General features: G+C 45.5%; 1 protein-coding gene across 8 annotated transcripts in view; it reads left to right on the top strand.

Annotated features, from left to right (window-relative positions):
• The window catches only part of lrba (LPS responsive beige-like anchor protein), a 197,891-nt gene that overhangs the window by 59,760 nt on the left and 110,174 nt on the right, over positions 1-27,957 (top strand). For 7 of the 8 annotated variants that reach the window (XM_042065961.1, XM_042066185.1, XM_042066494.1 and 4 more), the window contains 6 exons: positions 3,136-3,305; positions 4,564-4,642; positions 4,887-5,020; positions 6,028-6,089; positions 14,769-14,833; positions 16,439-16,547. In XM_042065961.1, coding sequence (XP_041921895.1) covers positions 3,136-3,305; positions 4,564-4,642; positions 4,887-5,020; positions 6,028-6,089; positions 14,769-14,833; positions 16,439-16,547 — 619 coding nt within the window. The remainder of the gene's footprint in view (positions 1-3,135; positions 3,306-4,563; positions 4,643-4,886; positions 5,021-6,027; positions 6,090-14,768; positions 14,834-16,438; positions 16,548-27,957) is intronic. The other variant, XM_042066115.1, reaches the window with a different exon arrangement.

Genomic DNA, 27,957 nt, shown 5'->3' on the forward strand with positions numbered 1-27,957 from the left:
AGGGGTGAAGTAGCCCCCTGATTTATTTACTACCAGCACCAGCTCCCCACTTTCCCCATAAGTCTTTCTGATCCACTCCTGTTTAGACGTGAATGTCTGCAAATATTTGCCGATGCAAAGCAGAGCTTCAGTAAACATTGTCACAACGGTGCTATGCCGTGTTGCTCCACTTTGTATTTAAAGCCACACATTGTTTTCCTTTCAAGGTGAAATGAATATGGATATGAATTAAGAACAGATATGTTTATCCAATCTGTGAAATTGGTTTGGATATGACTACAATTTAGTTAACCGTGAGGAGAAACCACCATCCTGCTGAGCCGAAGAGAGACAAAAAAAATCATCTTTTTTAATGCGTAAATGTTAACTGGTGTTAGGAGCTCTTTTTTCCCTCTGACTGGCCAATAAAACATACAGTAATAGCTTTGAAGAAATAGTCCTTAAAAATATTTTTGTTGTTGTCTTGAGTCTCCATTGTAGTCTCTGAACTCAGAAAGAAGAATTGCACAGAACAGTGCATTTACACTGATAGTCCTAATTGTTGAGGTTTTTTTTTGTAATCGATATCCAGGAATTAACAGCCACTGGTCCCCACCGGAAGGCTATTTTGGTAGCAGAGGAGGCTTGTCAGGCCCAGAGGATTACTCTGGGGAGATGAGAGGAGAGATCAAAGAACTTCACAGACGCCATGCTCCCGCCCAGACAAACCCTCACATGAATAATGCACTTTACCACCTCTAACCGCCGGCTCACCAGCCTCTGCCTCCACACACCAGTGCAGGAGTCACTTAGGCTAGGGTTGGCAACAGCAAAGATGTGATGCACGCACGCACGCACGCACGCACACACGCACACACACACACACACACACACACTTTTTAATTCTTTATTTGGATTGACAAGTAGTATACACGACAGGAAAGAAATAATGCTTTAAAATAGTCCCTTACAGCAGCAATGTATCAATCCATAATATGCACATCAACGGTAAAGGTGACACTTGCATTTCCAGATGTAGACACACACACACACACACACACACACACACACACACACACACACACACACACCTGCATTTCCAGATGTAGATTATACAAACATACACCCAGACAATAAACAGACCCACTTACATTGGAACAGGAAACACACTTGTTTGATTGGGTTTGCATGCATTGGTGGTTAAAACCCCTAAATAATTGATTGAGCCAAAATCTTAGTCCCACCGCTCTCTGCTGTCTAATCTCTGTATGCTTCCTCAATGGTGATAGCACAGAACAGGAACGTAGACGTGTAGGCGTGTGCGTACGTGTGTGTGTGTGTGTGTGTGTGTGTGTGTGTGTCTGTGTCCATGTCCGCTCAGAGGGGATAATAGAGCACTAAATTATTAACTGCACAAGCCCATGAGCAGATGGACCCAAACAGAAACCCCTGCTCCTCAGCGCCTTCACTGGGTTTCCCCTCAAACAGGCACCAGGACCGAGGGAGATCTTTTATGTCTGATGACATTTTTGTTGCTGTATATCTTTAGTATATTTTTTGGAAACTCATAAAAAAAAAAAATAGTCACACACTCCAAAAACATTTATTTTTGATGGTTTATTTAAAATTAGTTTTTTGGGGGGAAATGACAGGCACAATAGCTTATGTATTATGCTAAAAAATTAATGTACAGGATTTCTTCATGACTCTTAGATGACCTGAGTGAATACGTATTTTGCCCTTGGCCAAGCTGTGTTGTTATTGTGTCCAGCACATGGCCAGATACAAATGGTCAGGTGTAATGAGGCAGAGGTAGTGGTCTTTTTAATGTTGGCATGCTGCAGTTACTTTATGGCTGAGACGTTATGCCTTAATTACAGAGGAGCTCTCGAAGAGGAGCAGAAAGCTGAGGCTAATTAGCGTTCTAGCCATGGAACAGGTGCCTCTCACAGCACAGCAGGATGCCAGGAAGGCTTGATGTGATGTGATTTTTTGTTAATAATTGATCTCACAATTTACCTCAAAATACTGTGGTACACCAAAAGCAGATTATTTCCATTCCTTAAAATACCTCCTGTTGTATTATGTAATGTATTACAGTATGTAATCTTATGTTATTAAGGAGTTTAGCCATTAGTAATGGATATGTTGTTTGGATATTTTGTGTGAGACTAAACTCGCTTGAGGGTATGTAGTTATCTGAAGTTATTGAAGATAGTTTGAAGTTATTTGAGTTTTTTTCTGCTTTTTAAACAGTCAGTCAGTCCTGCTATTCAAATGAGAACCTGAACACCTCCTCTTTCCCAAACTATCCCACACTTACCCTGGTGAAATGAAACTACATGTTCCTGTGTGACTGCTAGGACGTGGAGCTTGTTTGACCCTGTTAAAGACTGAGGTTATGATTACACAAAGATAGCCTGTCATCAGTGATGATAAAGGGCTCGGCCTGACTCTTTGAAATATCCTGCAAACTGTCAAAGCCTTGACTCCAGATAGCTGTTCCTCAGTGTCTGAGGGGATTTGGCTTTCAACTCCCCCCATGTTAACATGCCCTAGGAGACACAGCTTTATATGCTACTGTTGTCCTCTCAGCCCAGACTAAGGTGACTTCTCACTGTAGGAACTGCAGTGTCTCATGTGTCTTGGTTACTATGGTATCCTTTCATTTGTGTTTATAAGAAATACGCCAGCGGGCTAAAAAAAAGGCATATCTGGACCTACTGTCAGCTGTGGAGCTCTGTGTGGTGGCATGGAGCTGAATTGTTGTTTAATGACTGAGGGCCACATCATCTGGTAATGCTCTGATAATGAATCACTTTGTTGGGCCAGCTGATTGAGAGTTGCAAGGAGCCCATTGATTGCAGTGAAGATGGATGCAGTCATTATTGGATACTCTGTGTCAGGGAAAACAGGTCCCTAATTACGTCCCCCGCATTAATGCTCCTGCAGCGGGTCCCACCAACAACATGGCCGAGGCACGTTTCATACAGAATAGGAGCCGGTGGCAGGAGGTTGGAATGGGAGGGTTGGAAAAGTAGAAGAGCAGATTATTTGTAAATGAGTATTTATGTGGTATACATGTGAGCGTGAGCTGCAGTGTACACTCTTTGGTGGTGGAGTATTCATGTGGTTGTCCTTCTCTGTGGGTTCTAGGAGTGTTGTAGTGGGGCCCAAGAAGGCGGGAGGAGCTCCATCTCCAGCCAGCGTCTCGTCCGCTGTGGCCAACCCAGCAGCCTCTGCAGCAGGTGGGACTCCGGTCAACAACGTGGCCGTGGTGTCCAGCAGTGACGCTACCCAGAGCACTTCAGCGGAGTCTGCCACAGGTGGGCTATTCACAGCATCACACCATGGTGCACTTGTAATTTGTTCCTCGAGGCTGTTTCGCCCTCTTGAAACATGAGTGAAAATACTGTACATGTAGAATAGTGCACCCAGACATGTAGAACAGTGCACCCAGACATGTAGAACAGTGCTACAACATTATAAGCATAAGGACAAGAATAAGGCATGACTCAAAATGTGCTCTTGAGCAGTCAAAAGAAGAATGAGTATGACAGAGAGTCCTTATTGACCATGCAGCTTACTCTGTTGTGTGTGCTTCAGTTTGTCTGATTGTGTGTGTGTGCGTATGTGTGTGCGCGTGCATGCGTGTGTGTGTGTGTGTGTGTGTGTGTGTGTGTGTGTGTGGGACCAGGGCAGGCCCCACAGTCGGAGGCAGTGGAGATAAGTTAATTCGGTGTTGGGTTGGTGAAGTGGCTGCTGCCCCTGCTGATGGACCTCTGTCCTCGGGCAAACATGCAGCAGCTTGGAGAGAAGCCGTCCACACGGCCACACACTCTCCAGCACATTCCCCACGCATTCCACACACTTATCTGGACCTTGCCACTCTGTAGGGCCACAGAGTCTTTGAGAGGATACACACACACACACACACACACACGCATACATGCGTGTCAATCCATACTCCACAAGATATATTGAACGGATGTTGAACAGAACCTGTTGGTTCCATTTCAATCCACCTCAGCCTTTAATTAGTTACATGGATACACTCTAAGCAAATCTAAGACTGATAAAACTGAGATAGAGATTAGTGAGTTTTTTTTTATTTTATTTTAATTTTATTTTGTATATGTTGATTATATTTTTAATGAAATGAGGATAATTATAAAGAATACAATGTTATGTGATGTTGCTTTCAGTGCAAAAAGGTTTTAGAATAGTTAGAATAGGCATCAGGAATAAGACATATTCCTGATATTTCGTTTTCCTTGCCATGACATATTATTTTGGGTAATTGTGTGAGCAGTTTTTGTTGTATGTGTTTGTTTAGAAATATAATTTATGTACTGTATACACCAAGGTTTTCATGTGAAAACACTTGTTATTTGTCACTTGGTTGTCAACTTGGTTTCACTCATGCAGCAGAAGGTCCTGTTTCTTTTTTTTGTAGTGTGGTGTGTATTGCCAGTGTGCGTATCCATGAACATGTCTGTTCATCTACTGTGTGTGTGTGTACACACACACTCCTATGTGTGTCTGTGTGTGTGTTGTAGTAATGAGCTCTCTGGTTTCCAACAGTAGCTGATCCTGGAAGCGCCAACCTGCCATCTGTCCCTGCGCTGTCCCCAGCCAGCCAGCACACCACCCCCAGCATGAGGTGATCCATCTAGCCGAGGGAGAGAGGGGCCATGGTCCAGGACCAACGGAGCACAGCTCCTCCCTTTGTGTCCTCCTCCCCATAACCTAGCCGAGCTACTTCTCATTCTGATTCTTCATTCTTAATGATACTAATGGTGCTATGAATAGTAGTTGCATTCATTATTAGCGTCAGCTGTATGGTGTGTATGTTTAATACAGTCTCATGTGTTCGTCCTCTTCCTCTTCCTTCTTCTCTCCTGCAGTATATCTGAGAGGCTGGAGCACGCGCTGGAGAAGGCTGCACCCTTGCTGCGGGAGATCTTTGTGGACTTTGCTCCGTTCCTGTCCCGCACGCTGCTGGGCAGCCATGGGCAGGAGCTGCTCATAGAGGGCACAAGTGAGTCCAGCTCCCGCTGCCAGCCTCCGCACTGGGCAGGACTTCCCTAGAGAGAGCAATGTGTTTCTACACAGGAGTGTCCACAGCAGAATGACACATACCACAAAGTGACAACACTGAATGCAATATTTACATTTCAGCTGAATGCAACACACACACACACACACACACACACACACACACACACACACACACACACACACACACACACACACACAACACAGATTGATATCACAGATTTATGGGCCCTTTACCATTTGTGCTCACACACACTCAAACACTCTCTCCCTCCCTCCCCATTAACACCTTGTGGTGAGGAGCCGAGTGCCAGTAAATATTCCACATCGCCTGCTCCGTAATCAGATTTAAGCCATAAAAAGCAGCTGAAGTATCCTTTAACTAACTGATTATAACAGCACAGTGGCTTTATGGAGCCGTGGGTCAGAGGTCCCGTGCCTAATAAGAGTGTTTGGGATATGTGCTGCCAGCATACAGAATGGAAAGTTGATTGATAGGTGTAGGGAGCCTGTGGCCAGAGAGTATCACAGAAGAGGAAGGTCAAAGTGCCATGCCCCCCTCCCTCTCTCTTTTCCTCTCCCCCTCCTCCCTCTCTCTTTTCCTCTCCCCCCTCTCTCTCCCTCTGTCGCTCCTTTTCTCTGCATGTGTAATGAGCGTCAGCTTCTCTGTGGCAGATAGTGTGGATCAATAGGACATATGCTTGCCACATTTCCCCCCTGTAATACAAGGTCCAAATATGTATTAGTTTACAGTAACATCATGTTCACTCATTAGACACATCAATACTTTTGGGCCCAGGCAATATGTCGCTGATTTTGGTTGTACTCGGTATGTGTGCAGTTGTGGACACATGCATACCGTATCTGGACGCGAAATGGACATTTGCCACTATAGTGTATTTGCTTTTCAGTGTGTAATATAGACATAATGTTGGAGTGCAATATGTTCCGAGAGGTTGCTAAGTGCACTGTGTCTGCCTCCTCCTGCAGGTCTGGTGTGTATGAAGTCCAGCAGCTCTGTTGTGGAGCTGGTGATGCTGCTGTGTTCACAGGTAAGTCCATATCAAACAGGAGCAGTACATCTCCTCTAGCCATCGCATCTCTTATCTGTGTCCATATCAAACAGGAGCAGTACATCTCCTCTAGCCATCGCATCTCTTATCTGTGTCCATATCAAACAGGAGCAGTGCATCTCCTCTAGCCATCGCATCTCTTATCTGTGGCCAACACCCTGCGCTGTATCTGCACACCTCTCCGCATTAGCACACAAACTTCCGGAGTCGTGGTGTGTGGAGTGGTTTTAATGGCCCTGACGGGGCAGTAAGGGTCAGGGGCCGTGACCTGGCCATACACCTCTGGCCATGCTCTCCACTCCCTGACCTCCCTGTGCTTACAGGATAATGCTGAATTGATGTGTCCACGTATCGATTGCCCTCGCTGGTTGTTTTGTGTTGGCCAAGAATGCCAAGTTTATATGGGCTCGGCTGATTGAGGGTCCAGGAATACAAATGGTGAATTCATATCGGGTGAACACAATAACTGAGACACTGCAGTCGATTTGGTAGACCAAGGCTAATGGTCCTTCCTAACAAGCCCCTCCAGACCCTTGTCCACATGCACAGCATTGTGCAGCGATGACAAATAAAAGGGTTCTATCCATTATTATGGATAGAACCCCCCCCCCCCCCCCCCCCCCCAACACACACACACACACACTCAGAGTACAAACACTCAATTCACACACGCATATACAAGCTCACATCCTGAAAGCCACACAGTAAACCCAATGATATAGATGCATATATTTTATGTCAGCTTCACAAGCAATTAAATGTACCTAAAACACATCAGATGAATGTCATCTCCCATACCCTCATCACTCATTTAGAAAACACACACACACACACACACACACACACACACACACACACACACACACACACACACACACACACACACCAACAACCAAAAAAAGACTGCATCTCTGGCCTCCTCTCCCTCCCCTTGCTGCTGCATTATGCAGTTGACTTCCTCTCGAGCGGTAATATAGAGAGAGATTACCCATCAGTCGGGTGTCAGTGGCCGCATACATTTGGGGAAGTGGGGCCCGGGGAGAGAGCACTGAACCCCAGCAGCCCACAGCAGAATAAATGACACGCTCTAATGCCCCTATTTGTCATATCTGTCATGCTGTTGTTTAATGCTAATCTAATCAAAGGTGGGATCTCTGTGCACCACCACACACTCAAGCTCTCCCTCTCTCTCTCTCCTGCACTCTCTGCCTCTCTTTCCCCTTCACACACACACACACACACACACACACACACACACACACACACACACACACACACACAGTGGTCTGCAAAAGTGGGGTTGAGGGAGAGCCCCAAGCTGAATGCTGGCCCAGTGATGCAGCAGCAAGCTTGGTGCTGATTGCTTCAATAAATCATCCTCTCCAAATTCTCCCAGCCCATGCAAATGCTGTGTTGTAGTGGGGGAAGCGCCCAAACTCCAGCGTCCACTGCAGGGGGAGTGGGCTGGACGAGTGAGGAGGGGCTGGGGGACCGTTGCTCCTAAATGAGCTTCTCTGTTTGCTCCAGTCTAAATTGCACACAGACTGTCGCATAGCCGTAATTATTTTCTTTAGAATATGCTCTCCAATTTTGTGTGTTTATTGGCTCCTTCTGGCTCTTTTGAAGAAATTATTAATATCTCCCATTTCCCCAAGAGTAAAGGGACAGATTTCAAGCTCCGTTTTATGCAGCTACTCCCACACACTGAGCAAAAAAAAAAGAAACAGTGTGATTGGAAAAGAACAGTCGGCCATCTTGTGGATGTACTCTTAACTAAGGAGATGGACCTGATTGATTTTTACCATCTCATTCAGGATGGGGTCGGAGCAAATGGGCCCGATAGCATCTCTAAGAATTCTTCAATTAATTTCCCCTGTGACGAGATGGAGTAGGGCTAGGGTCAGGGTTCAGGGGTCGTGGTCACTGAGGAGTTTTTAATCACTGCTGAGGAAAGCGAGGTGCACGCCGCTCCTCTCAGGCTGCCATTGAGAGCAGGGCTGCTAAAGCACTGTTTGATGGCGTCTTCTGTTCAAGCAGCCTCATTCAACCACAATTAAAGGATCATTTTCTTTGCACATAATGCACTTTGAACATTAACTGCAGACTGCTTCATTCTGTGCAGTCCTATTGATCCAATGTCTAGTGCATACAGTATATTGAATTTAAATATGACGGCAGTCAGTTGCTCTAAGGCTTGCCATGTGCTATTCATATGGGCATAGCCAACCTTTTGTTTAACATAGGAAGGTCCATTGAAATGCTACTGGCTTATCTTGGAGGTTCTGGAGGTAGGTGCTACTACTGTGGAACATGTGTAGCTGGACATGCTTGGAGGTGCATCTCCACATGGCTCAGATGTATCAATCTGTTGTATAGAGCAGAATTCTGTCACTCAAGCAATATGCTCATTTTGTAACTTTGGTTCATCAGCGTGTATTCTGGCCAAAAATGTCTGTGCCAGAACCTTTTTAGTCATGGGAAGAAGAGAGCCTTCATGTTGAAACACAGCAAGCAGGGACGTGTGTGGGGGGGGGGGGGGGGGGGGGTGGTTTGACTGAATCATAGCTATCAAAACATTCACTCACTCCAGGTAATTGCAAGTGATGGGCCTTTCAAAATGGCCTTGCATATTACATGAGTGTCTTTCTTGCAAGTCCTGGCGCTGCCACTCAGGCTGGACGGGGCTCTTAAAAAGGCTTGTTATCTGGGTTGCGTAATGTGGCCTGACAGGCCCTCTCTGGCCAGGAGGGTTTAGATTTACAGCAGCTCCTGGCCCCGCCCTGATGCCGCACACCTACAGAGCATCTCAGCCCAACGCAGATGAATAGATGAGGCCGGCCTCCAGTCAACAGCATCCATAAGGAAGGCAGAGAAATCATGTTTGGTGCGCTGCGCTGTGACATAGAGGCTATTGGCCAGACACCGTCAGATAAATGTGAGCGAGGGGGCCGTGGCTGGCTTCCGTAGATCACCGCTTATTGTCTGGGCCCGCTGTCAGGTCATCTGTTACTTTCTGCTGTTTATAACCCTTGCAGATGGAGAGAGCAAAGAGAGAGGCAGAAAAGAGGGAAGTTGTCGTAGAGGGTGGTGTAATTGTATTGAGATGAGAAAATTGGGGTGTGTGTGTGCGTGTGTTTGTCTGCAATGTAAATGTTCTTTGTGTTTTGATGTGTGGAAGAGTAGGCATACATGTGTGGAAGAGAATACATTATACTAAATTATTCTTATCTAACATGTGTGAAAAGCTCTTTTCATTATGTAGTAAAAAAAATACAATGCTTCATTGGGCATTGAAATGGACAGTTAAATTACAAATAATTAAATTTACTTCTGAGATTCTTAAACTAAACATGTCATGGTCCATTAGGTTGTCAGACCAGTGGGAACTTTTGGCCATTTAGCATATTGGTTGTATTTTCTTAATGTTGTCGTGGATAGTGTACATAAGTAGGGAGAGCCAGAGTTAAGCTGTTAAACAGATGGGCATGTCACACAGAGTCGATAGGTAGCGCCATTGAGTCCCCCAGCACTTGGCTTTTCTTGACCTTTGACCCTTGCCCTAAGGGCTAGAAATAGAGAGTGGTGGGTGCAGAGGAGTTTAACCCTCCCTGTGGGCACGGCAGCTTTGGGATCGATACTCTGACCTGAGATCATCCCGCAGCGGCACAAGGGCAGCCAGTGTCCAGGTTACTCCATCTTGGACTCACTACACAGCAATGGCTCGATGGCTGGCTGGCGGGAGGCTTGACTGCTCTGGATCAGCTTTCACTGGATCTCTGTGGCCCTGTGACATGGCTGCTTTGGACGAGGAAGAGGAGAACGTTCTCTCAAGAGTCAAAAAACCTGCTTTTAATGGAACCACTATGATGAGTCAACTGGGACAAGTCATCATATGAAGTGTGTTTCCCTCACAGCTTCCTTCAGTGATGACTTTGTGAAAGGTTTCACAATTATGTCTTCTTATGATGTCCAGCTCTAAACTGTTAAAATCTTCAGAGCCTTGCATGCGTATTAAGTCAGAGGAGCACAGGAAAAAAAAGATCAGCAAAAATGTGGAGAGCGAGAGAGAGAGAGAGGTGAGAGTAGAGGAATGTGCTGGAAAGCGAAGGCTGAATACTTTTGCCCCCTCGACCCTCGTAGCTGGAGCTCTGTCCTGCTGAGAAGCATAACACACACAGAAGGTTCAAGAGCAGTGCAGTGGCCGTGTTGTCTTTCCCCTCCCACTGCACCTCTGCTCTGCCTGGCCCCCTCGTCCCGCGCCACCTCCGTCTGGACACAGCCCCGTCTGGCTCGGGGCTCCCCTTGTACGCTGCATTCTTTGAACATGGCGCTCCTCAGAGGCCCAGGCCAAACAGCCCAACACCAACTGGCCCTTAATTCTGCCGGTGTCCTGCCGATGCCAGCTATGCAGCCGGAGGGGTGCGTTTCCTGTCGAGAAGAGAGGGCCAGTCGTCCTGGGACCTCCTAAAACTGAGTGACTTTTAATTCCCTTCCCTGACTGTTTTACCGCTGCCTCGCACAGCCAATCGGTGTTATTTACACAAGATTTCTGTGTCTGTCCAGAATGCAGCTGAAAGGGTTTTTTCTTCTCTTGGACTTGGGGGTCTGGTGTGCTCTTGTTGGTCAGTTTAGTCCACTTGCGTCTCCCTGTGCACGTGCATAGTGTAGCTGCTCTAAAGAATAGTTTCATTCTGTGCAAAGCCTGAAATCTGTCCACTTATGCTGACTTCCACTGAATGATTTGTTCATGCCTGTATGCATCATTTTAAAAGAAAAGGATGAAAATGAGAATCTTTTGTAATAATTTATTGGTCCTTGTTAGAGCCCTGTGCTGGTTTCAGTCTTTTAAGAGTGTGAGAGATCAATGACAGGGTTGTTTGAAAAATCTGATCTGCATCCTGCACAGGATATGGGCTGGGTAAATGTTTGTTCCCCAAGTGCTAAAACCCCTTTGCACGTTGTAACGGCTCACCAAAGCACAAGCCACTGTGTCCTTTGGAAGTGTATGTTTTCCTTCAGACAAGATAGGATCTGAGAACATGCATGTGGCCTATAGAGTGTTGTGGCAGACACATCAGTAATTACAGCGTCTGCATGTCCTGTCAGATGGCATTGTGATAGGGGTGGCATAGCAAAGCAAAGCAGCCTGTCATCTCTCATATCCTTACGTTGGTTGACAAGAGAGGCCATGTTTCATCTGACACTGTTTTACAAATTAGAAATCCACTTTTTTTTTTTTTTAAACTCTTCTGCATAATCAGCGCCAGGAGTGTTGATGTCGGGAGACAGTGAGACATGTCCAAGCATCTGAGATGTCGCTGGATGTGCTTCTGGAATCTCTTAACTGGCCTTTTAATAAATGCTATGTGTTGGTTAAATGCGATGAAAGCCAATGACATATCAAGCGCAGTCATTTGTTTGAAAACCTGTACCACTGCTCATATGTCAGTGGAATCCTCCGAGATTCCTTAATGAAACACCCACAGCTCTCATCTCTCTCGGAGATCACATCATAAAGGCTGTGCAGTCGACTGCATCCCTCCCGTCATCGAACGGCAGCCATGTTGGGACCCGTCGTGCAGGCCACCAGTGCAGGCCTCCTCTAGTCAGACCGGAGAGCTGCTCCTCCATCAAAGGCTCACAGTAGCTCTTTTATATCATCAGATCTGGCTGCAGCATCGGCTGCAGCCCAAAGCGTCTGTGTCTCGTTACGGCCTCAGCCCACGCCCCCTTCCTGATTGATGGCTTCTCCGCTTCACTACCGTTTCTGACTCCTCATGCAAGCCCATGCAAGAAAAGAAACAAACAAATACTCGTGATTGTAAGTGATGGAGGCGAGCAAGGTGAGCTGAGCGCTGAGCTTGTTTATGTGGCGGTGGCTGAGGAGAAGCAGAGGCGCCTGGAGACTGGGGGCGCTGGGGAAGGGAAGGGAAGGGGGCTCTGTGTTTCCTCAGCTTTGTTTAGCTGTGGCTGTAATTCCTTGGCCCCCACTGAGTGCTCATTAGTGCTGGTGTAGAGGTGGAGGTGCCACGGGCCTCATCAGGCCAGCACTAAACACTACCAACAGGACACCGCACGCAGGGAGGCCCACTGGCCCATGTGCTGCTGACACGCATTTAAAACGCCTGACTGTCACATGTTACCATGACATTTTCACATGTCTGAGCGGTTAAGAATAAAGCACACAAGTTCAGAATCAGAGTTTCCTCTTTATTGTTTTTAAAAGGGCAATATTTCATCAGAGCAGAAAGTTTGCTCAAAAATTGTTTCGATGTTCCATGTTATTCCCCGGTGCATGATTATTCTCCAAGTGCTCACGGAGCAGGAGCAGCAGCAGCAGCGGCAGCAGCAGCAGCAGCAGCAGGCTGTGTGCCCTGGAGCTAGAGGCCTCCGCTCTGCCGCGCTCCCCCAGGGAGGGCCTGCTCAGCAGCTGCTCTCTGTTTGTCTCCGCGGCCTCTCCTGATCTCTCCGCTCCTGCTGTGCTCGGTCTAGGGCCTGATCTTTTGTCCCAGCTTATCTTTTACTGTGCTCTTATCAGCCTGTAAAATCTTTACATCTTTGTACCATGAACAGATTGCTTTCATTCACTCATGGTCAGTGTTCGCCACTGAGAAACTCCTTCCAGTGTGCATAAGTCTGCTCTCTTTGTACGATCATCATACTTAAGTCATGTGTTTCTACTGGCCTGGTAATCAGTGCAACAGCCTATGTACAATGTTGTGGGGGATTTGCAGCCTTGATTCATTTTCAAAAGAATTGATCTTGAGGGATTGTTGCTTTGTGATGTCTATAAATTCAGGGTGATCATGGATCAGGTAGAACCCATTGTGTGAAATGACAAAAATGGATCAGAGGGGAGCAGTTTCCTTGACAGCGACCAGAGGTGACAGGGTGGCGGTACCTCCGATAGGTCAGGGCAAAGTTGAAAGGTCACAAATGGCTTCTTGTATCCTCTCATCAGGGGAAGGTTGGAGTTGCCTGTGATCGCCATAAAGCCTATCAGAGACCCGCAAAAATAAATCCAATACCAGTCAAGGAGCTGTCCCTCTCCCACCTCTGGTCGTACTCTCAGTCCTTCTCTGATTGGGGTCATTGGCTCTTTTAATTAAAAAATAATGCCTCTCCCCTTCTCTCTCAGTTGATTCATTTATGTTGTAGTATGGTGTGTAGGCTCAATAAAAAATGCAGTGCTGATATTGTCAGTAATTCACCACAAAGTAAGAAGCTGGTCGGTAAGAATGGTCATTCATTTATTGTCTTTCCAGTGTTCATCTCTTTTTTTTAGAGATGAAATTTTTTTAGAAATTTCATCTCTAAAAAAATCTATTACTATAGATTACTTTATCACATTCTGAGAGTGTGGAGCTGTGTGGCTGCCCATGCTGCTCTGTTTGTTGTGGTGTGTTTAGTTTTTCCTTGTACTCGTCTCAGTGAGCCACATGCTAAATTGTTTGTCTGTTTTCTGGCTATTTTTGTCTCATTCATTTTAATTTCCTTTTCTCACGGTCTCATCAATTTCTTATCATCCCCTAAAGTTCTGAATTGATTGTAATTTTAAAGTATGTTCAGTTGTGTTTGATCACAATAATAAACTGCAAAGTTGCTGATTGTAGTCTAGGCTTGTAATATGGCAGACAGCGATTGCATGAAAAAAGGCTTTGATGATGATTTATGATCCTCATGGCATCCTGAGAAAATGTGTCCAGATTTGCACAATTGTAAACCGCCATCGGCCAATGTTTTGCCTCACTCTGACAAACACCAGTGTGTGTCTTTGGGGTGGGGGTTTGTAGAATGGACGCGGGCTGTGAAGGTTGGGTTTGATGTGCTGAATTGTGCTGGTATTTCAGAAAGGTGATGTACCTGTGACTCTTGGGGGACTGTTTGGGAATGATGAGTAATGATGACACTTGTTCACTGAGTGGTGCAAACAGACCTGGATTTGCACATGGGGCTGTTCAATAATTCTCTTTCAACAGGATGTCAGTCAATGATGCATGCATATTCTTATGTATATGTTCAGGCAGAGTGAAGCCCTGTCTGTTTAGCTTTCAGTTTTCTCCCCCTTTTCCAGCGTTAAATATCTGGATAAGAGAATCCATGCGTCACGGTTTCCACGGCTGCGTTTTACAACTGTGGGAAATGGCAGGTGATTAAATGTAAATTATTAGAGGTATGAAACCATCGGCTGCACAAGTTGTCTCAATAACACTGTCCGCTGGAAGCTGTAAATTTAGCCTCTTGTGTTCAGTCCCAGGGTGGTTTCCCTTTCTACCCAGAAGATTCCAAGAGCGCTCTGCTGCGGTCAGCCTGGAACGCCTGTCGTGTTTTTATCTCACAGTTCAGACTGTGGTGCTGAAATGGTGTTTGGACTGTGAGAAATGTCCAGGCTGAAAGCTGCTAGTGCGTGTGTGGGGAGGAAAGGCCATTGAAAGCTGTTGCTCGGACTGCGGTGGCTTGGTTGTTTGGACTAACACTTGCAAGTTTAACACTTCAGCAGAGGTGCAGACGGCAGAGCTACCGTAATCCTTCCAGAAGTACAGGCCTTCTCCCACTGTCTGTAGTTTTCTGAAATGTTGAGTTTTGAGTGTGTGACTTGTCAGGGCCCTGTTATGCTTGTGGACTCATGAGCCTAATGAGTGAATGTCTCTCTTTCAGGAGTGGCAGAACTCCATCCAGAAGAACGCTGGCCTGGCTTTCATTGAGCTCGTCAACGAGGGCAGGTGAGGATGACCACACCAGCTCACCTTAGGCTCCTCTCGGAGCTCTTTGGTGTCTCTCTGTCTCACCCCCACCCCCACGCCCCCCCCCCCTCTCTCTTTCCCTCCCTCCCTCTCTCTCTCTCTCTCTCTCTCCACCCGGAGGGCCGTGTTTTCAGATCAGAAGGTCACGGCTGGAAGAGAGGAGAGAGGTCTGCTCCTCAGACTATAAGACTCCCAGCCAATGCTGACGCCTTCCCCTGGGACCTGGGAGTGGGAGTGTGAGGGCCAGATAGAACATGGGACATGAGAAGGACTCCGATATTCAACACACTCTCACTCTCTGGCCTCACTGCCCATTAAGGGATCTGTTTTCCTTGTCATGGTGGACACACATCCCATCCTCTGACCTCCTCCCCCCTCTGCTCCTCATTCTCTCCCTCTCCTGCTCTACCTTTTGTGCTCCACTTCTCCCTCCTTCCCTCCTCACTTGATGAGCCACCTCTGCTCAGTGTGGCTGCTGTTGGTGACGTGGTGTCACCTCCGCACTGAGAGCGGCTGAGAGCGGCTGAGAGCGGCTGCTAATAAACAACACAGCCTGAGCCATGTTGGGTCTGCCCCGCTCTCCTGCAGACGGCCTGATTTGTGATGCAGGGCCCGGTAACTCTATCCCTGGGCCCTGCAATTGAGTGAAGGTGTGTGTGTGTTGGTGTGTGTGTGTGTGTGTGTGTGGGTGTGCATGTGCGTATGTGTGCCTGTGCGTGTATAGTATGTGTGTGTGTGCGCACGTGTGTGTTGGCCAAGTGGGACATCATAAAGTGGAGTTCAGTGTGGACGTGAGAGCTGTGTGTTATTGATGGCGCATGAGGTCGCCACGGAGACCAGGCCACCTCCGCTCCCCTGCTGCCCGGTGCGGACACACCAGGCTCGAGTTACGGCGGATTCCCGCTCCCTCCCCGCCTCGGCCTGTTATTGTTCCACTTTGCATGCTGGTGACCCCTCCTGACCTGTGAGAGGCTGCAGAGGGGCTGCCGCATGGCCTGGGGTGCATGTTTTATTAGACTAGATACATATGTGAGTGTGTGTGTGTGTGAGAGAAAGGGATGTGGGAAGGAGGGGGTTGAGGAAGGATTTTACAAATGTTTAAACACCAAAGACAACCTGGAGACACCCTGGGTCAGATGCATATCATTAACAAATCAATTAGCGCCCGTGCTCCAGTGTGAAAGTGATAAGTTGAGCGTTAAATTGGATGTTCTGCTCATTTGACACGCTACATTTGCACTGGGCTAGATACGGCTCTTTTTCATAAATCTTAAAAGCCTTTCACCCAAACTGCAGGTACAGTCTGTGTGTGTGTTTCAATGTCCACACACAAGCTGTGCTACTGCAGAGCTGAAAAATCTCAAGAGTATGTTTCTCTCAGAAAATGAAGCCGGATTTATTTTAGATATCTATTTTTTTTTGTAAATAAAATCTCAACTGGTTATCATGAGCTAAAAGACAGCAAAAATGTGTGAGATTTAGAGTATTTGAGTGAGATTTTTCCCCCATGTTGCTTCTCTCCATGTTGTGTTCTGAGGTGTTGGTGTGCGTACGTGACGCTGTTTCCTTCTCTTTTCTCCACAGGCTACTGAGCCACACTATGAAGGACCATCTGGTGCGTGTGGCCAACGAGGCTGAGTTCATCCTGAGCAGACAGAGAGCAGAAGACATCCACAAGCATGCAGAGTTTGAGGTGAGCCCAGAGCAGCCTGGCCACATTCAGCACACAGCAGTAACAGCTCTGCCCAGCCCATAGCTCCTCACATCTCCTAACTGAGTTGAGCAATGGCCACTTCCTCACCCATTCCTGATATACTGTTGAGTTTTTGAACAAGCATGAAGCATCAGTATGTCATTAACACTGTACAGTAAAATAATAAAAAAAAGGATATTTTGGTGAGGACAGTAAGGCCAACACATGCCTATATCTAAGTATATTTTCCTAGTTTAACAGAGGAAGTTGATATTTTTTATATACTCTGTCTAATAATTTGGAACACTCTCTGATGTGACCGACTCAGCGAGGGTATATCATTTTTAAGACTCACTCTCTTGTCCAGACTGCTGTCTGTTGCTTTAGCTGAGCTTGTAAGAGTGACGGAGAGTAAATGTTTTCCTTTTCTCTTTTGGCACGTTCCTTTAACCAAACATGCCGTTAAGCTCACGTATTCCCCCAGCCCAGCCTGGCCCCGCTCTGGGCCGGCCTGCGCTACCCCGCAGCTACAACACAAGCTCTGCCTTTCATTAAAGCCAGCCCGTAGTCACAGATTCTTTCTCTTGTGCGCTCCCTCTCTCTGCCCCTCTCCCCCTTGTCTCTCTCTATATTCCTCACCATCTCTTTTTTTTAGGCTGTCTCTTTATATGTTTCCCTCCACCCCCTTTATCTCTCTCTCTCTCTCTCTCTCTCTCTCTCTCTCTCTCTCTCTCTCGCTCTCTTTCTCTCTTTCTCTCTCTCTGAATCATGTTCTGTCTTTTGTGTTCCCATTGGGGGTGTATTTTGCCAGTGACAGGAATACAGCATCTTCTCCTCCCCTCACACTCGCCCTCCATTGCTCCTCTTGGTTGGTGTACAGGGGCAGACTGCTGAGCACCCCCCCCGCTCACCCTCTAGTTGTAAAATGTTATGCTTTAAGAAAGGTTCAAGGCAGGGTCTGACGCTCAGAAATGAGGAGATGGAGAGGAGGGGAAAAAGTGTAAATGTAAATAGGTGAGGCTATCGGATATCTGCTCTGCTGAGACTGTGTTCTGTGGTGGTAGTCTGTTTAGTTAGGGGCACATGGAGCTCCTGGAGTCATGTGATCATACCCTTAGGCTTTGGGTGCCGACTGCTTGTCACCAGCGTCAATCAGATTTGCAAATCAGGTCTTTCGTGAGACTTTCGTTGTTATTGTTCCTCACTGCCATGAGCCCAGAGTTACTGGCTTTGGCTCCAGCGTTGGTGTAGCCCTTCTGCAAAAGCTATGCTAGCTTCATGTGTAAGCAACTGCGTCAGGGGGTATGTGATTTTTGGATTGTACAGAGCATCGTGAAGAGGGACTTTGGACAAGCTTGTCATCTGGAAGGCAGACAGCTTTGTCCCTGTTCCAGGAGAATGTAATAGAATGCTCTAATGATCCCCAATCAAACCTCTGCTGAGTGCAGGAATAGTATGGGATCCTGTCCTCCATATGTTTCCTCTCTGTGCCCAGATCAGTCATATGATCTCGGAGGAGATTCTGATGGCTGCATCGCTGTGGTCTATTGGATTGCAGTGCCTGTTCACATTATCAGCCCGATGGGCAAAGGTTATCTCAGAGATTTTTGACACTCTCTTCTCTTCCATTCCATATAAGACAGAGCAGGTAGTGTACGGTGGTGAAGTCCTGCCTGAGGCAGTGAGCGGACTGGGCTCCCTCTGATGGTTATTTAACTATGCTGTCTGCTCACAATGCCATCTGTGAGAACAAACTGAGGGCCCCACTGCTCAGAGTTACGTAGTGATGTGGGGAATTCTCTTCCTGGCTCTTTCTCACGGCTAGACTAACACTGTCAGGTACAATTATGGGCATTTTTATCAGTCAAAGTCAGCACTACTTACTGAGTGGAGCTGTTCATTCTCGAACTCGCTGTTAAATGGGGCCCAGCTTTTAAAAGTCAGACAGCACCAGACAAGGAAACGCTAGTGTCAGATCAAAACTGAGCAGGAATAGTGCAGAGTTTTGTGTAATTACACCAGGAAGTCAGCCATCACAAAAGGAAGTCGGTGACTGTGCCCCAAATTCTTAGTGTGCCTTTGTTAAAGGCAAGAGTAATTTGTTCCTACTCTGGTCAATAGCTTATTTCTTTTTGCTTACATCTGGCTCATACTGAAGACCGAGGTGATCACTACCATCAACCAGTTTTATCGGTCAGTTTTTTCGGGGGCGTAGTGGAGCAGCAGTAGAACGGCCATCTGGGAAATGGTCAGCTGACACATGGGATAAAGGCGGTTGATAAATCATACTTACTTTATGTTAGTGTTTCTGTAGTTGATAGTTTTGCAACAAAGTAATACAGTACATTCAATATAACGCATATTATATGTTGCACTATAAAATTTGGGGGCTTTACTTAAAGGCAAAGCATACTCAATATTAAGCACCCAGGGCCTAAGGAGAGGACATGGTTTGTACCTGTTTGCTTTGTTGCTTACTCCACTACAGTAATCAACAGGGGTGTCTACAGTACATGTATGATTTACAAGGGCTATCAAACAGCTTCCTCCTGTTTTATTGAATTAAACTCACTCCAGAACACTCAACAGTGAGGTCTGGTGTTTCAGGCCCACCCCTCTCTGCCCGATCATCTTCACAAACATGTGCAGTACCTACCATCAGACGCTCCACCACCACAGCAACTTTGAGCCAGTAACACCTATTATGGCTAGGGGTACCCCCAACCCCTCGTGTTCAGTTGTTCCTTCTACCAAAGTGGTGATGTTTTTGGTGCTGTGTCTGTCTGTAAGCAGGATCACGCAGAAGCAATCAGCTGATTTTCATGAAACTTAGTGGAAAAGTGCGTAGCGTAGGCCAAAGAAGAACTCAACAAACAAATTATGGAGAAGATCTGAATCATGGGACATACACAAATTTACTTTAGCTAACATTGCTAGATACAGCATTTGGCCACAATTGAAGTCTCTGCATCTTGACTACGATTTTAGTTAATTCCTTTCACATTGCCTTAAAGTAAGTTAGCTGAAAGAGGTAGGAGTTAAAAATAACTTAATAAAGTAAAATAAAAATAATATATTTTTTTAATGTTGCCATCTTGCTGGTCACTGTCATTTCAGGCAGCACAACATTATGTATGGTTCATTATTTGTTTTGCTGTAAATCCCACTGTGTATGTGAAAAAAAACATTAGATTACTGTGTATGACAATTAGGTTTATTTGATATTACTAGCATATTTATTTAGAAATCATTCACATTTATTTGAATGTATTATTTTTCTAAGCGATTAATGGTCCATCAACCAGAAGGTTACAAAGACAGTTAAATCCTCAATGCAGAGTTCAGGGAATATTAAAGTTGTTTTCTTGTAAGTGATTAAAAAAGTATGTGTACTCTGGACATGATCCTAAATGAATTGATAGAAAAAAAATATTTGAAAAATATCCAGATACGTAAAGGAAAACGCTCTTAAACAGGCTCATGGAACAACCTTGAGTACCAGGTTTAAGGTGCTCATTTAGCTCCAGATACTATGTGTAGTTTTGAGTTGTCTTGAACGCACCATTAGGTTAGTAACACCACTCTTCCATTGACTTGCATCGTACAGTGCCACACACAGTATGTAGTGGTAATACATCACATCAAACAGATGTTTCTTCACATTCTCTTGCTATTTCTAGGCCATTTCTGAATGTTTTACACTAAAATAAACTACACGTCCCCTTTAATCTCTATCTCTGGTGCAATGTGTTGTCATTTGTACTTTCTTCACCCACATCTTTAAAGGTTGCTTTAATGTTGATTAAACCTTCCTATCAAACTTCTTTCTTCACATATTTCCTTACATACATGTCTGTTATGTTTAACACTAGAAGACAGTGGTTTCCATGAAAGGGTTTTCTGTTGTCTGTCTCCTGAGCAGTGTTGTATGAAACACTTCCTTTTTTTTTTGTCGTTCAAATCCCAATCTTCTATAATCAGATACGCGGCATAGCCAGCACAAACTATGTTTCACAATTGAATTCCTCACTTAAATGTAGTTGCTCCTCAGTGACCTCTGAGAGAAGCATGGAGCCGATAAGTGTGCCTCTGATATTGCTGTATTGATTTTCCTCCGTTTGGGCTCGGCTGTTTCTCTCTGTGGTCCTGGTTTCATTTTGCAGTGCCACAATAAAAATAACAGGCCAATGAAACCTGCCCCCCGGGGGGAGAGCCGGCGCTTGCCAAAGGCCTCCTCCATTTTAAAGGCTAGCCTTTACCCCATTTCAGATTTTCAGACAAATGTTAAAAAGTGCATGGTTTGCCCAAGCTTGTGTGGATTTGTGTGTTAGTGTGGTGGAGTTGCGTGTTCCTGGTGTCACACACATCTGCTAAATGCTCCTTTCACGGCTCCCTCAGTGGTGCTTTAAGGATTGGACATCCTTCTTAGTGTGGAGAACAAGCATTGATTCTTGACTGATGGCTAAGCTGTCCCAATAAGCAAGTGAGTCTGAAGCTAATAGGCTTTCTTTTCCACAATGTGCGTGTTTGTGTGTCTGTGTGCACGTGTACACTCTCAAGAGAGAAAGCATATTTCTATCTAGGAATGCTTAACTGTAGTTTCATAAAAGCCCCAGATGTCATTGTTTCATGCTTAAACATGGCTGTCCTTTTGACATGCTTCTGTTTGGTCCTGTACACACCGGAGCCTCTGCCGGCTCTCTGCCTGGTTTGATCCAGCGCTCAGAGGAGAGGGATGTCCTCCCACTTCTGTCCTGTGAAGCAGCGTGTTGCAGCACCTTAGCTGTCCTCAGGACACAGGCTGTGGCCTGCCAGACTGCAGAAAGTGAATTATTCAAGAGATAAAAGTGAATTTATGTTTACTCCCTGTCAGGGTTTATATGCACCTCTGCCTGAAATGGAGGAGCCTGGTGATTTAGACAAGTTTGCGCTTGGGAGATTCATAACATATGCTCTCTGCCCCCCCCCCCCTCTCTGTCTCTCCCTTTCTGTGTTCTGTGGCCCTTATTGAGTTATCTTCACCCTGGAGAGTAAGTTATTATAGCGACACTAGGGGCTGACACTGAGGGAGATAACAGGAGGAAATCCAATTACCTTTTAGTGTTTTCTTTCTAATAGGATCCCTAATGCGGAAGAGATCTCTTCCCCATCGTGCCCCTGATTCAAACGGGCGATCGCATCTGATACCTGTGTGGGTATGAAGAGAGGGAGAGAGAGAGAGAGAAAGAAAGATGGAGACAGAGAGAGCGGGGGGAGAAATCGAAGTCCTCTTTTTTATGGGTCCTTCATTAGGGATGAGATGTGGAGGGCTGTGGGGCACAAGGCCAGATGCTGGGGTCCAGATAGCGTTGTAGGAGAGAGCGTGAGGTCACCAGTGGTCCCCCCACTCCATCTTTTTTCACTCTCTCTCTCTTGTGCTCGCCCTTCTTTTATTGTCAGCCATCACTTGATCTTGATGTGCAGTAATTGAATAGACTCCTGATGGTGGTATGCGTGAGATTGTCTGCTGTGGTTTCTGTAATTAGTGCTTCGTGTCTTTGTTCCTCGTCAGGCTGTAAGGTGATTCGCGCCACTAATGGCATCAACCCTGCATTCACCCTCATTATAGGCATCGTCTAGCCTCCTAACGTCATTAGTCCAGCATCCTCTCCGCACCCCCACAACTCCGATATAATCTGGACCAGCACAACTGCACACTGACCCTCAAAACAGGATTGGTCTTTTTGATTTCAGATTTACAGTGTTTTATTAACTAATGTTTATTAATTGCATTGTAAAGATACCTTTAGTTGAGATTCTATACGTCCCAATCTTTATTTACATCTTTGGAACATGTTTCTAATCCAAGGGTTTAGGAGGAATAGATGTGCATGTTTTCCTCCGTCAGCTTGGCTCATGCGTGAACCCATGAGAGCTTTAAGTGTTGCCCCGACGCTGTGAGCGTAATCTCTTTATTGGCCCTTAATGGGGTTTAATCCCTCTCGTAATGGCTGGCTTTTTGAAGGGATTAGAGTGGATTGCTTGGCAGTATTAATATAATTGTCTTCACTGAGATTATGGAGTGAATGGTTGAGAAGAGGTTGAGAACTCTTCCAGGGTTTGCATTCAGTTTTCACATAAAGATGTATATGAACACCAGATATGAATCCATCATATATGCACAAATAAACTGTGTTCCACTGCAATATCATTTAAAGCACTTCTTGCCTGTGATGTATTTAGGTTATTGTCAAATTGAAATGATTTGTATTGTCTACTTTCACTAAAATTGAAATCATTTCTACTTTCTAGATATTCTACCACCTCCAGATTAAGTCAGTGTTGGAGACAACCGTAGCCTGTTCTTTTCCCCCTTGCTCTTGCTCTTGCTCTGCTTTTTCTGCCATATGTGTTTGTGTTATTTTCGCTCAGTTAAAAATATCCCCCTGCATTTGTAAATCAAGTCGCGTTCCAGAGGACACCTTCATTTTTCATCTCCAGTGCATCTCCCTCATTTGACTATTTTTCACCTCAAAAGGACAGTTAATTCCTACGATTCCTCACGTGGCGTGACCTTGAAGTCATCAGGAGTCGGCGCAGCGTGGCCCTCAGCTGACTAATGGGGGTGCGGCAGTGTCTGGTGGAGAGGGGGAGGGGGAGGGGGGGCCTGGGCCAAGATGAAGAGTCTGCCATCCACGCATTGTGACCAGTCCATTAAAAGCCCAGAATGAGCCGGGAGAGCGCCGGCCAGAGAGATACTTTGATAAGTTGTTGCGTCGGCGTTAACCTTGATGGTCAGTGTGGAATGAGGATGGGGATGTAGGGGGCAAACATGTTCCACTCTGCTCCAGAGGGACAGTTATTTATTTCTTTCTGGCTCTTCTCCCCCTCTGCTCATCTGGGGAGTGAGTGAGAATGAGGGAGAAGCGGCGGGGGAGAATCAATAGTGAGACAGCGCTGTCTGACAGGAGCATCGTTCCAGAATTGAGGTTGCTGTCAGACGTTGTCATGCGCTGACTTTTGTTCGCCATTGTACTTTTAAGCTGTCATTTTTCTTGCTTGTCGTCCCCTCGCGCTCCGAGCCCTTTTGTCTGAATTCCCCTGGTGCTGTTTTTTTTTATTCCCCCAAATTTAAACTTGGAACGGAAGGGCCAAAGGATGAAGTGCAAGACAGAGGAGAAATGTATGAAATCTGATTTGTTCTACATCTCCATATTTGTTTCTTTGTTCTCTTCCCCATCTCCCCATCCCCCTGCTCTGTCTTTTCCCCATGGTTCCCGTCCAGACCTTCTAGGAATACCTTATTTGCTGTAGATTTGCATTCCAGCAGAGCAGCGACAAGGACATTCCCGTCAGCTGCATAGCTTTTCTGTCTAAATGACGCCCTTGGGGAGAGAGTGGATGCTAGATGGGACAGTCAATTGGGAAGGAAGGGAAGGTGATAGCTCTGGCCCCTACCAGCTCTGGAAACATCAGGAGAGAGTGCAAATCCAAATGGCTTTTTAATAAGATCCCAGCTGTGCGTCTGCGGTGCCAGCCAGCGCTCGAGCGGCGCCTCAGGAGCCCTTGTCGTTGGTGTGCATCACGCGCGCTGTGCAGGCCACACAGGCCACACTGCAGTAGTCATTGGAGCCACCACACAAACAAGAGGTAATGAGGCACTGCCCCGCAGAGCTGCATGATTATGCTTTTGAACCCTCCGCTGGAGAGGCAGACGGGAGGTCTTCTGTGGGCGCAGCAGTGTTTACGTGCTACTGATGGCAGAGAGAGCCTCATCCAAGCCCCTCAAACTGATTAGGAAGCAATCTGCCTTATGTGGTGGCATCTAAACATTCACTAGCGTAAAGAATACTCAGAAGGAAAAGTCAGAGCATCTGTTTTTTTTTTTTTTAAAACGTTTTATATTTGTTGTATTTGGTACTCTGATCTGGGCCCGTATTCACAAAGAATAGGTTAAAGGTTAAAGGTTAAAAGTAACTGGCGGATTTAGGAGAAATTCTTTAAAATAATGTCTGTGTCCGTCGTAACTTTAGGACTCCTATGAGTAATTCACAAAGCACAAGTAGCACTTTCACAGTCTGGGACAGGTTATAACTAAGTAACTAATGTAGTTGAGAAGACTCCTAACTTACAAAGACCTATTCACAAACAATGGTAAGCAGCTGTTTGTAGCATTTCACATCACACTGTTTTGAAATGCACTTGCAGAATCGCTTACATAAGATATCAATCGCAAGCGAGTAATTGTGCATTGTAAGGGGGATGCCATAACACCACCAGCAAGACACAAAACCGTTCATTTTCAAGATTTAAACTAAATGTAACGTTTCATTATAAATCAAATTCAAGTGCTTCTCGTTTATGCAAACGTGTCTTCATACAGATTCATTAAAAAAATGTTGCCAAGATACTGCATCAATTCATAGTGTATTCCATCACTAGGCTATTTACCTTGTAGCCTGTTGTATGTATGTATGTATGTATGTATGTATGTATTTATGTAGGTATTTATTTATTTATTTATTTATTTATTTATTTATTTATTTATTTATTTCTCTCGTCCTTCATGGTACTCTTGTAGCGCATGCCTTTTCACCAGCAAAGACCTGTCACTCATCATCAGCCAATCACCGTGGTTGCTGCAATCATTTTAAGAGTTGTCAGTGTCCTTACTAAAAGTTGGTTTCAGCTGTGAATATGTTTTAAGAAAAAACCCCTAGTTAAAAACGTTTAGTGCGATTTAGAAGTACTCTTAGCGGTAAGATAAAATGCTTTGTGAATGTGTGCCCTGATCTGATAAAGCATTGGAACAGTGAAGGATTGAAAGCCTCAGAAGATTGCGAGAAGGTATGCATGACGTAAATGTATAATTTGGAATATGATTTGTTTTATTTAGAGCTGTTGTTCTATTTTTAAGGCTAGGAATGGCCACTTTCTCAATAGCTTTTGTGTATGTGCAAAAGAAAAAAATGGAATCATTAAGGTAGAACACCTTATGCACAATTGCTCAATTCAACAGTCTGTATCATTTTACACGGTGGAGTGTGTTGTGGCAGTTGTGCCTGGTTTTATTCTTTTGCTCCAACAATATGTTTTGTCGAGCCGTCATTTGCCTGTGACTCTGGTGGAACCATTCTGTCTGTGCATGCGTGAGCTCAGCGGTTCTGGGGACCATTACTCTGTCTGTTATTACACACACACACACACACACACACACACACACACACACACACACACACACAGATTACACCACACCAGCTAGTCAGCCTTGATCTCCCAGTTCTAATAGAAAACTGAGGATACAGCCCTCAGTGCATTTCAGAGTGCTGCTTTGGTGATATGCTGTTGTGGGGGTATCATAGGCCTGTAGAAGAGACTGCCCTGCACTAATGGTCCACTATGATCTGATGTTTCCTCTGTGGCCCCAACACCACCATGCAGGTTTCATTGGAGTGTGTTGACTACCTATTGTTTCTGACAGCATCCACATACATTTGACCCAAGAAAGGATGCAGACCATGTGCATATCCCTCCTCCCCATTTAAAGAAAGAGCTTTACTGGCTGTGGTCAATCCCTCATTGGCTAGACTGGTGGGTAGGTTGCTAATGCACCAATCTGCAGATTTAGAGGTTTTGTTTGTAATTAAGGTTGGTTTTCATTTATGAAGTGCTGATGTGGGTTGTTGAGTTCAGTGATAATTAACTCTTCCTGCCACTGTTGAATTTGGCGTGGTTTTTCTTCTGGGCAGTTTAGCAGATAGCACATTTTTGTTACTGTATGATTTATTGTGTGCATATTTACTGATGTTCTCAATTCATTTCCAACGAGTGAATTTCCTTGTTTGTTAGTAAAAGACAAAATGTGTGTGTTCTACATACAGTATGTTTTAAAAATCATAAAGTGACTTTATGCTCCTTTCCTATGTTAGTGTGTGTGTGTGAGGTCCAGGCCTGTGCCTCCCTCACAGACACAAGATGAATGGACACCCCCCTCTCACATGTCTGTCCCCTCTGCCTCTGCCGGCATTTCCAGAGGTTAACATTTAAACATTTACCCCCACCCTTCCTCTTCCCCTTCTCGTGCCCCCCGCCCCCCCCCCCCCCTCTCTCCGTCCTTTAAACATGTTTCATCCCTCTCTCCCCCGCTCCTATCTCCCTGTTTAAGGTCAGGCCAGACTTTAATGCTGCACAAAGAGACATAGATTGATAATTAGGGGAGAGCGGATGCTGTAATGTGATTTATACCTATGGATTTCCTGTCAGATATGAAGAGTTGTCCCCCAAATTGGAGGGGAAGCTCCATTACGGAGCACTCTGCGGTGGTTACTGCTTCAAGTTTTGCCTGAGCAGGTTGCATTTGCCAGGGGCCTTGTGTCTGCACAGCTCCCTACTGTATCTGTGTCTGTTGCTGGTGGGCTGCAGCCTCTGCTGGCTCTAATCTAATTTCGAGCCATAACACACAATGGATGGAGTAGGGGAATTGCATTAGAGGGGTTGCCGATCGTTGCCTTAACCTTTAGACTGAGATAGCTTTCTGCAGGGCTGCTTGGTTTTTGTGCTCTGGTTTTGAGCTCCTCCAGACCCTCAGCAACCTGCCTCTGCTCCTTATGTGCTCCACGTCCATACAACGAAAACATGCATCTGTTATTAGTTTCCCTGTAAACCCTTATCATTGAAATATTTATTTTTAAGGTGTGGTACTTTAAACAATAGTCAATTTTATATAAATGATATCTTCTGTGCAAAGTTTCATTCCTTGAATTTTTTTCACCAGTTGAAGGTGTTTCCCCATCTTGCAGTAAGATCAAAGGACCTCTCAGATAACAAATTCTGACAAAGAAATATGTTCCCCTCTTTGCATTGTAGGTATTTTCAGATTTTACACCCTGGAGGCATAAGTAAATATGTGTCCAGTGATATTAATCACTTTGACAACAGGCCAGAAATGACCCCACACTTTCATTTGTTACCACCGTGGCTAGAATTTCTACACACCGGCTGTATGTAATCTCTCCCTCTCTCTCTCACACACACACACACACACACACACACACACACACACACATACGCATGCATACACAGAGGAAAACACACTCACAATCCTAATCAATGGTGTGGCCCTTCAGGTCCATGATTAGCAGTGTCATAAATCATTCCAGGAGGTTTACTTTGGAACGCTGTCTGTGAAAATGGCCACTATTAACAATGGAATAATTAATAATTGGACTAATAATAACAGCAAGGTCAGTCAGTCTCAAAGGCCCGCTGACTGACCTATTATGTGAAGTTCCCTGTGGTTGATCCAATTATCACTGGGTGTGGGATGTTATTGGGCTTGTGTAGGGTTAACTAATATTAGCTGAACATCACCATCACCATTGCATCACCATTAGCTCAGCTGGTTTAGGACAATAATAATGTCGAAGCATAT

This window comes from Alosa sapidissima, chromosome 1 (genome assembly GCF_018492685.1).
Source record: "Alosa sapidissima isolate fAloSap1 chromosome 1, fAloSap1.pri, whole genome shotgun sequence".
Taxonomy (NCBI): domain Eukaryota; kingdom Metazoa; phylum Chordata; class Actinopteri; order Clupeiformes; family Clupeidae; genus Alosa; species Alosa sapidissima.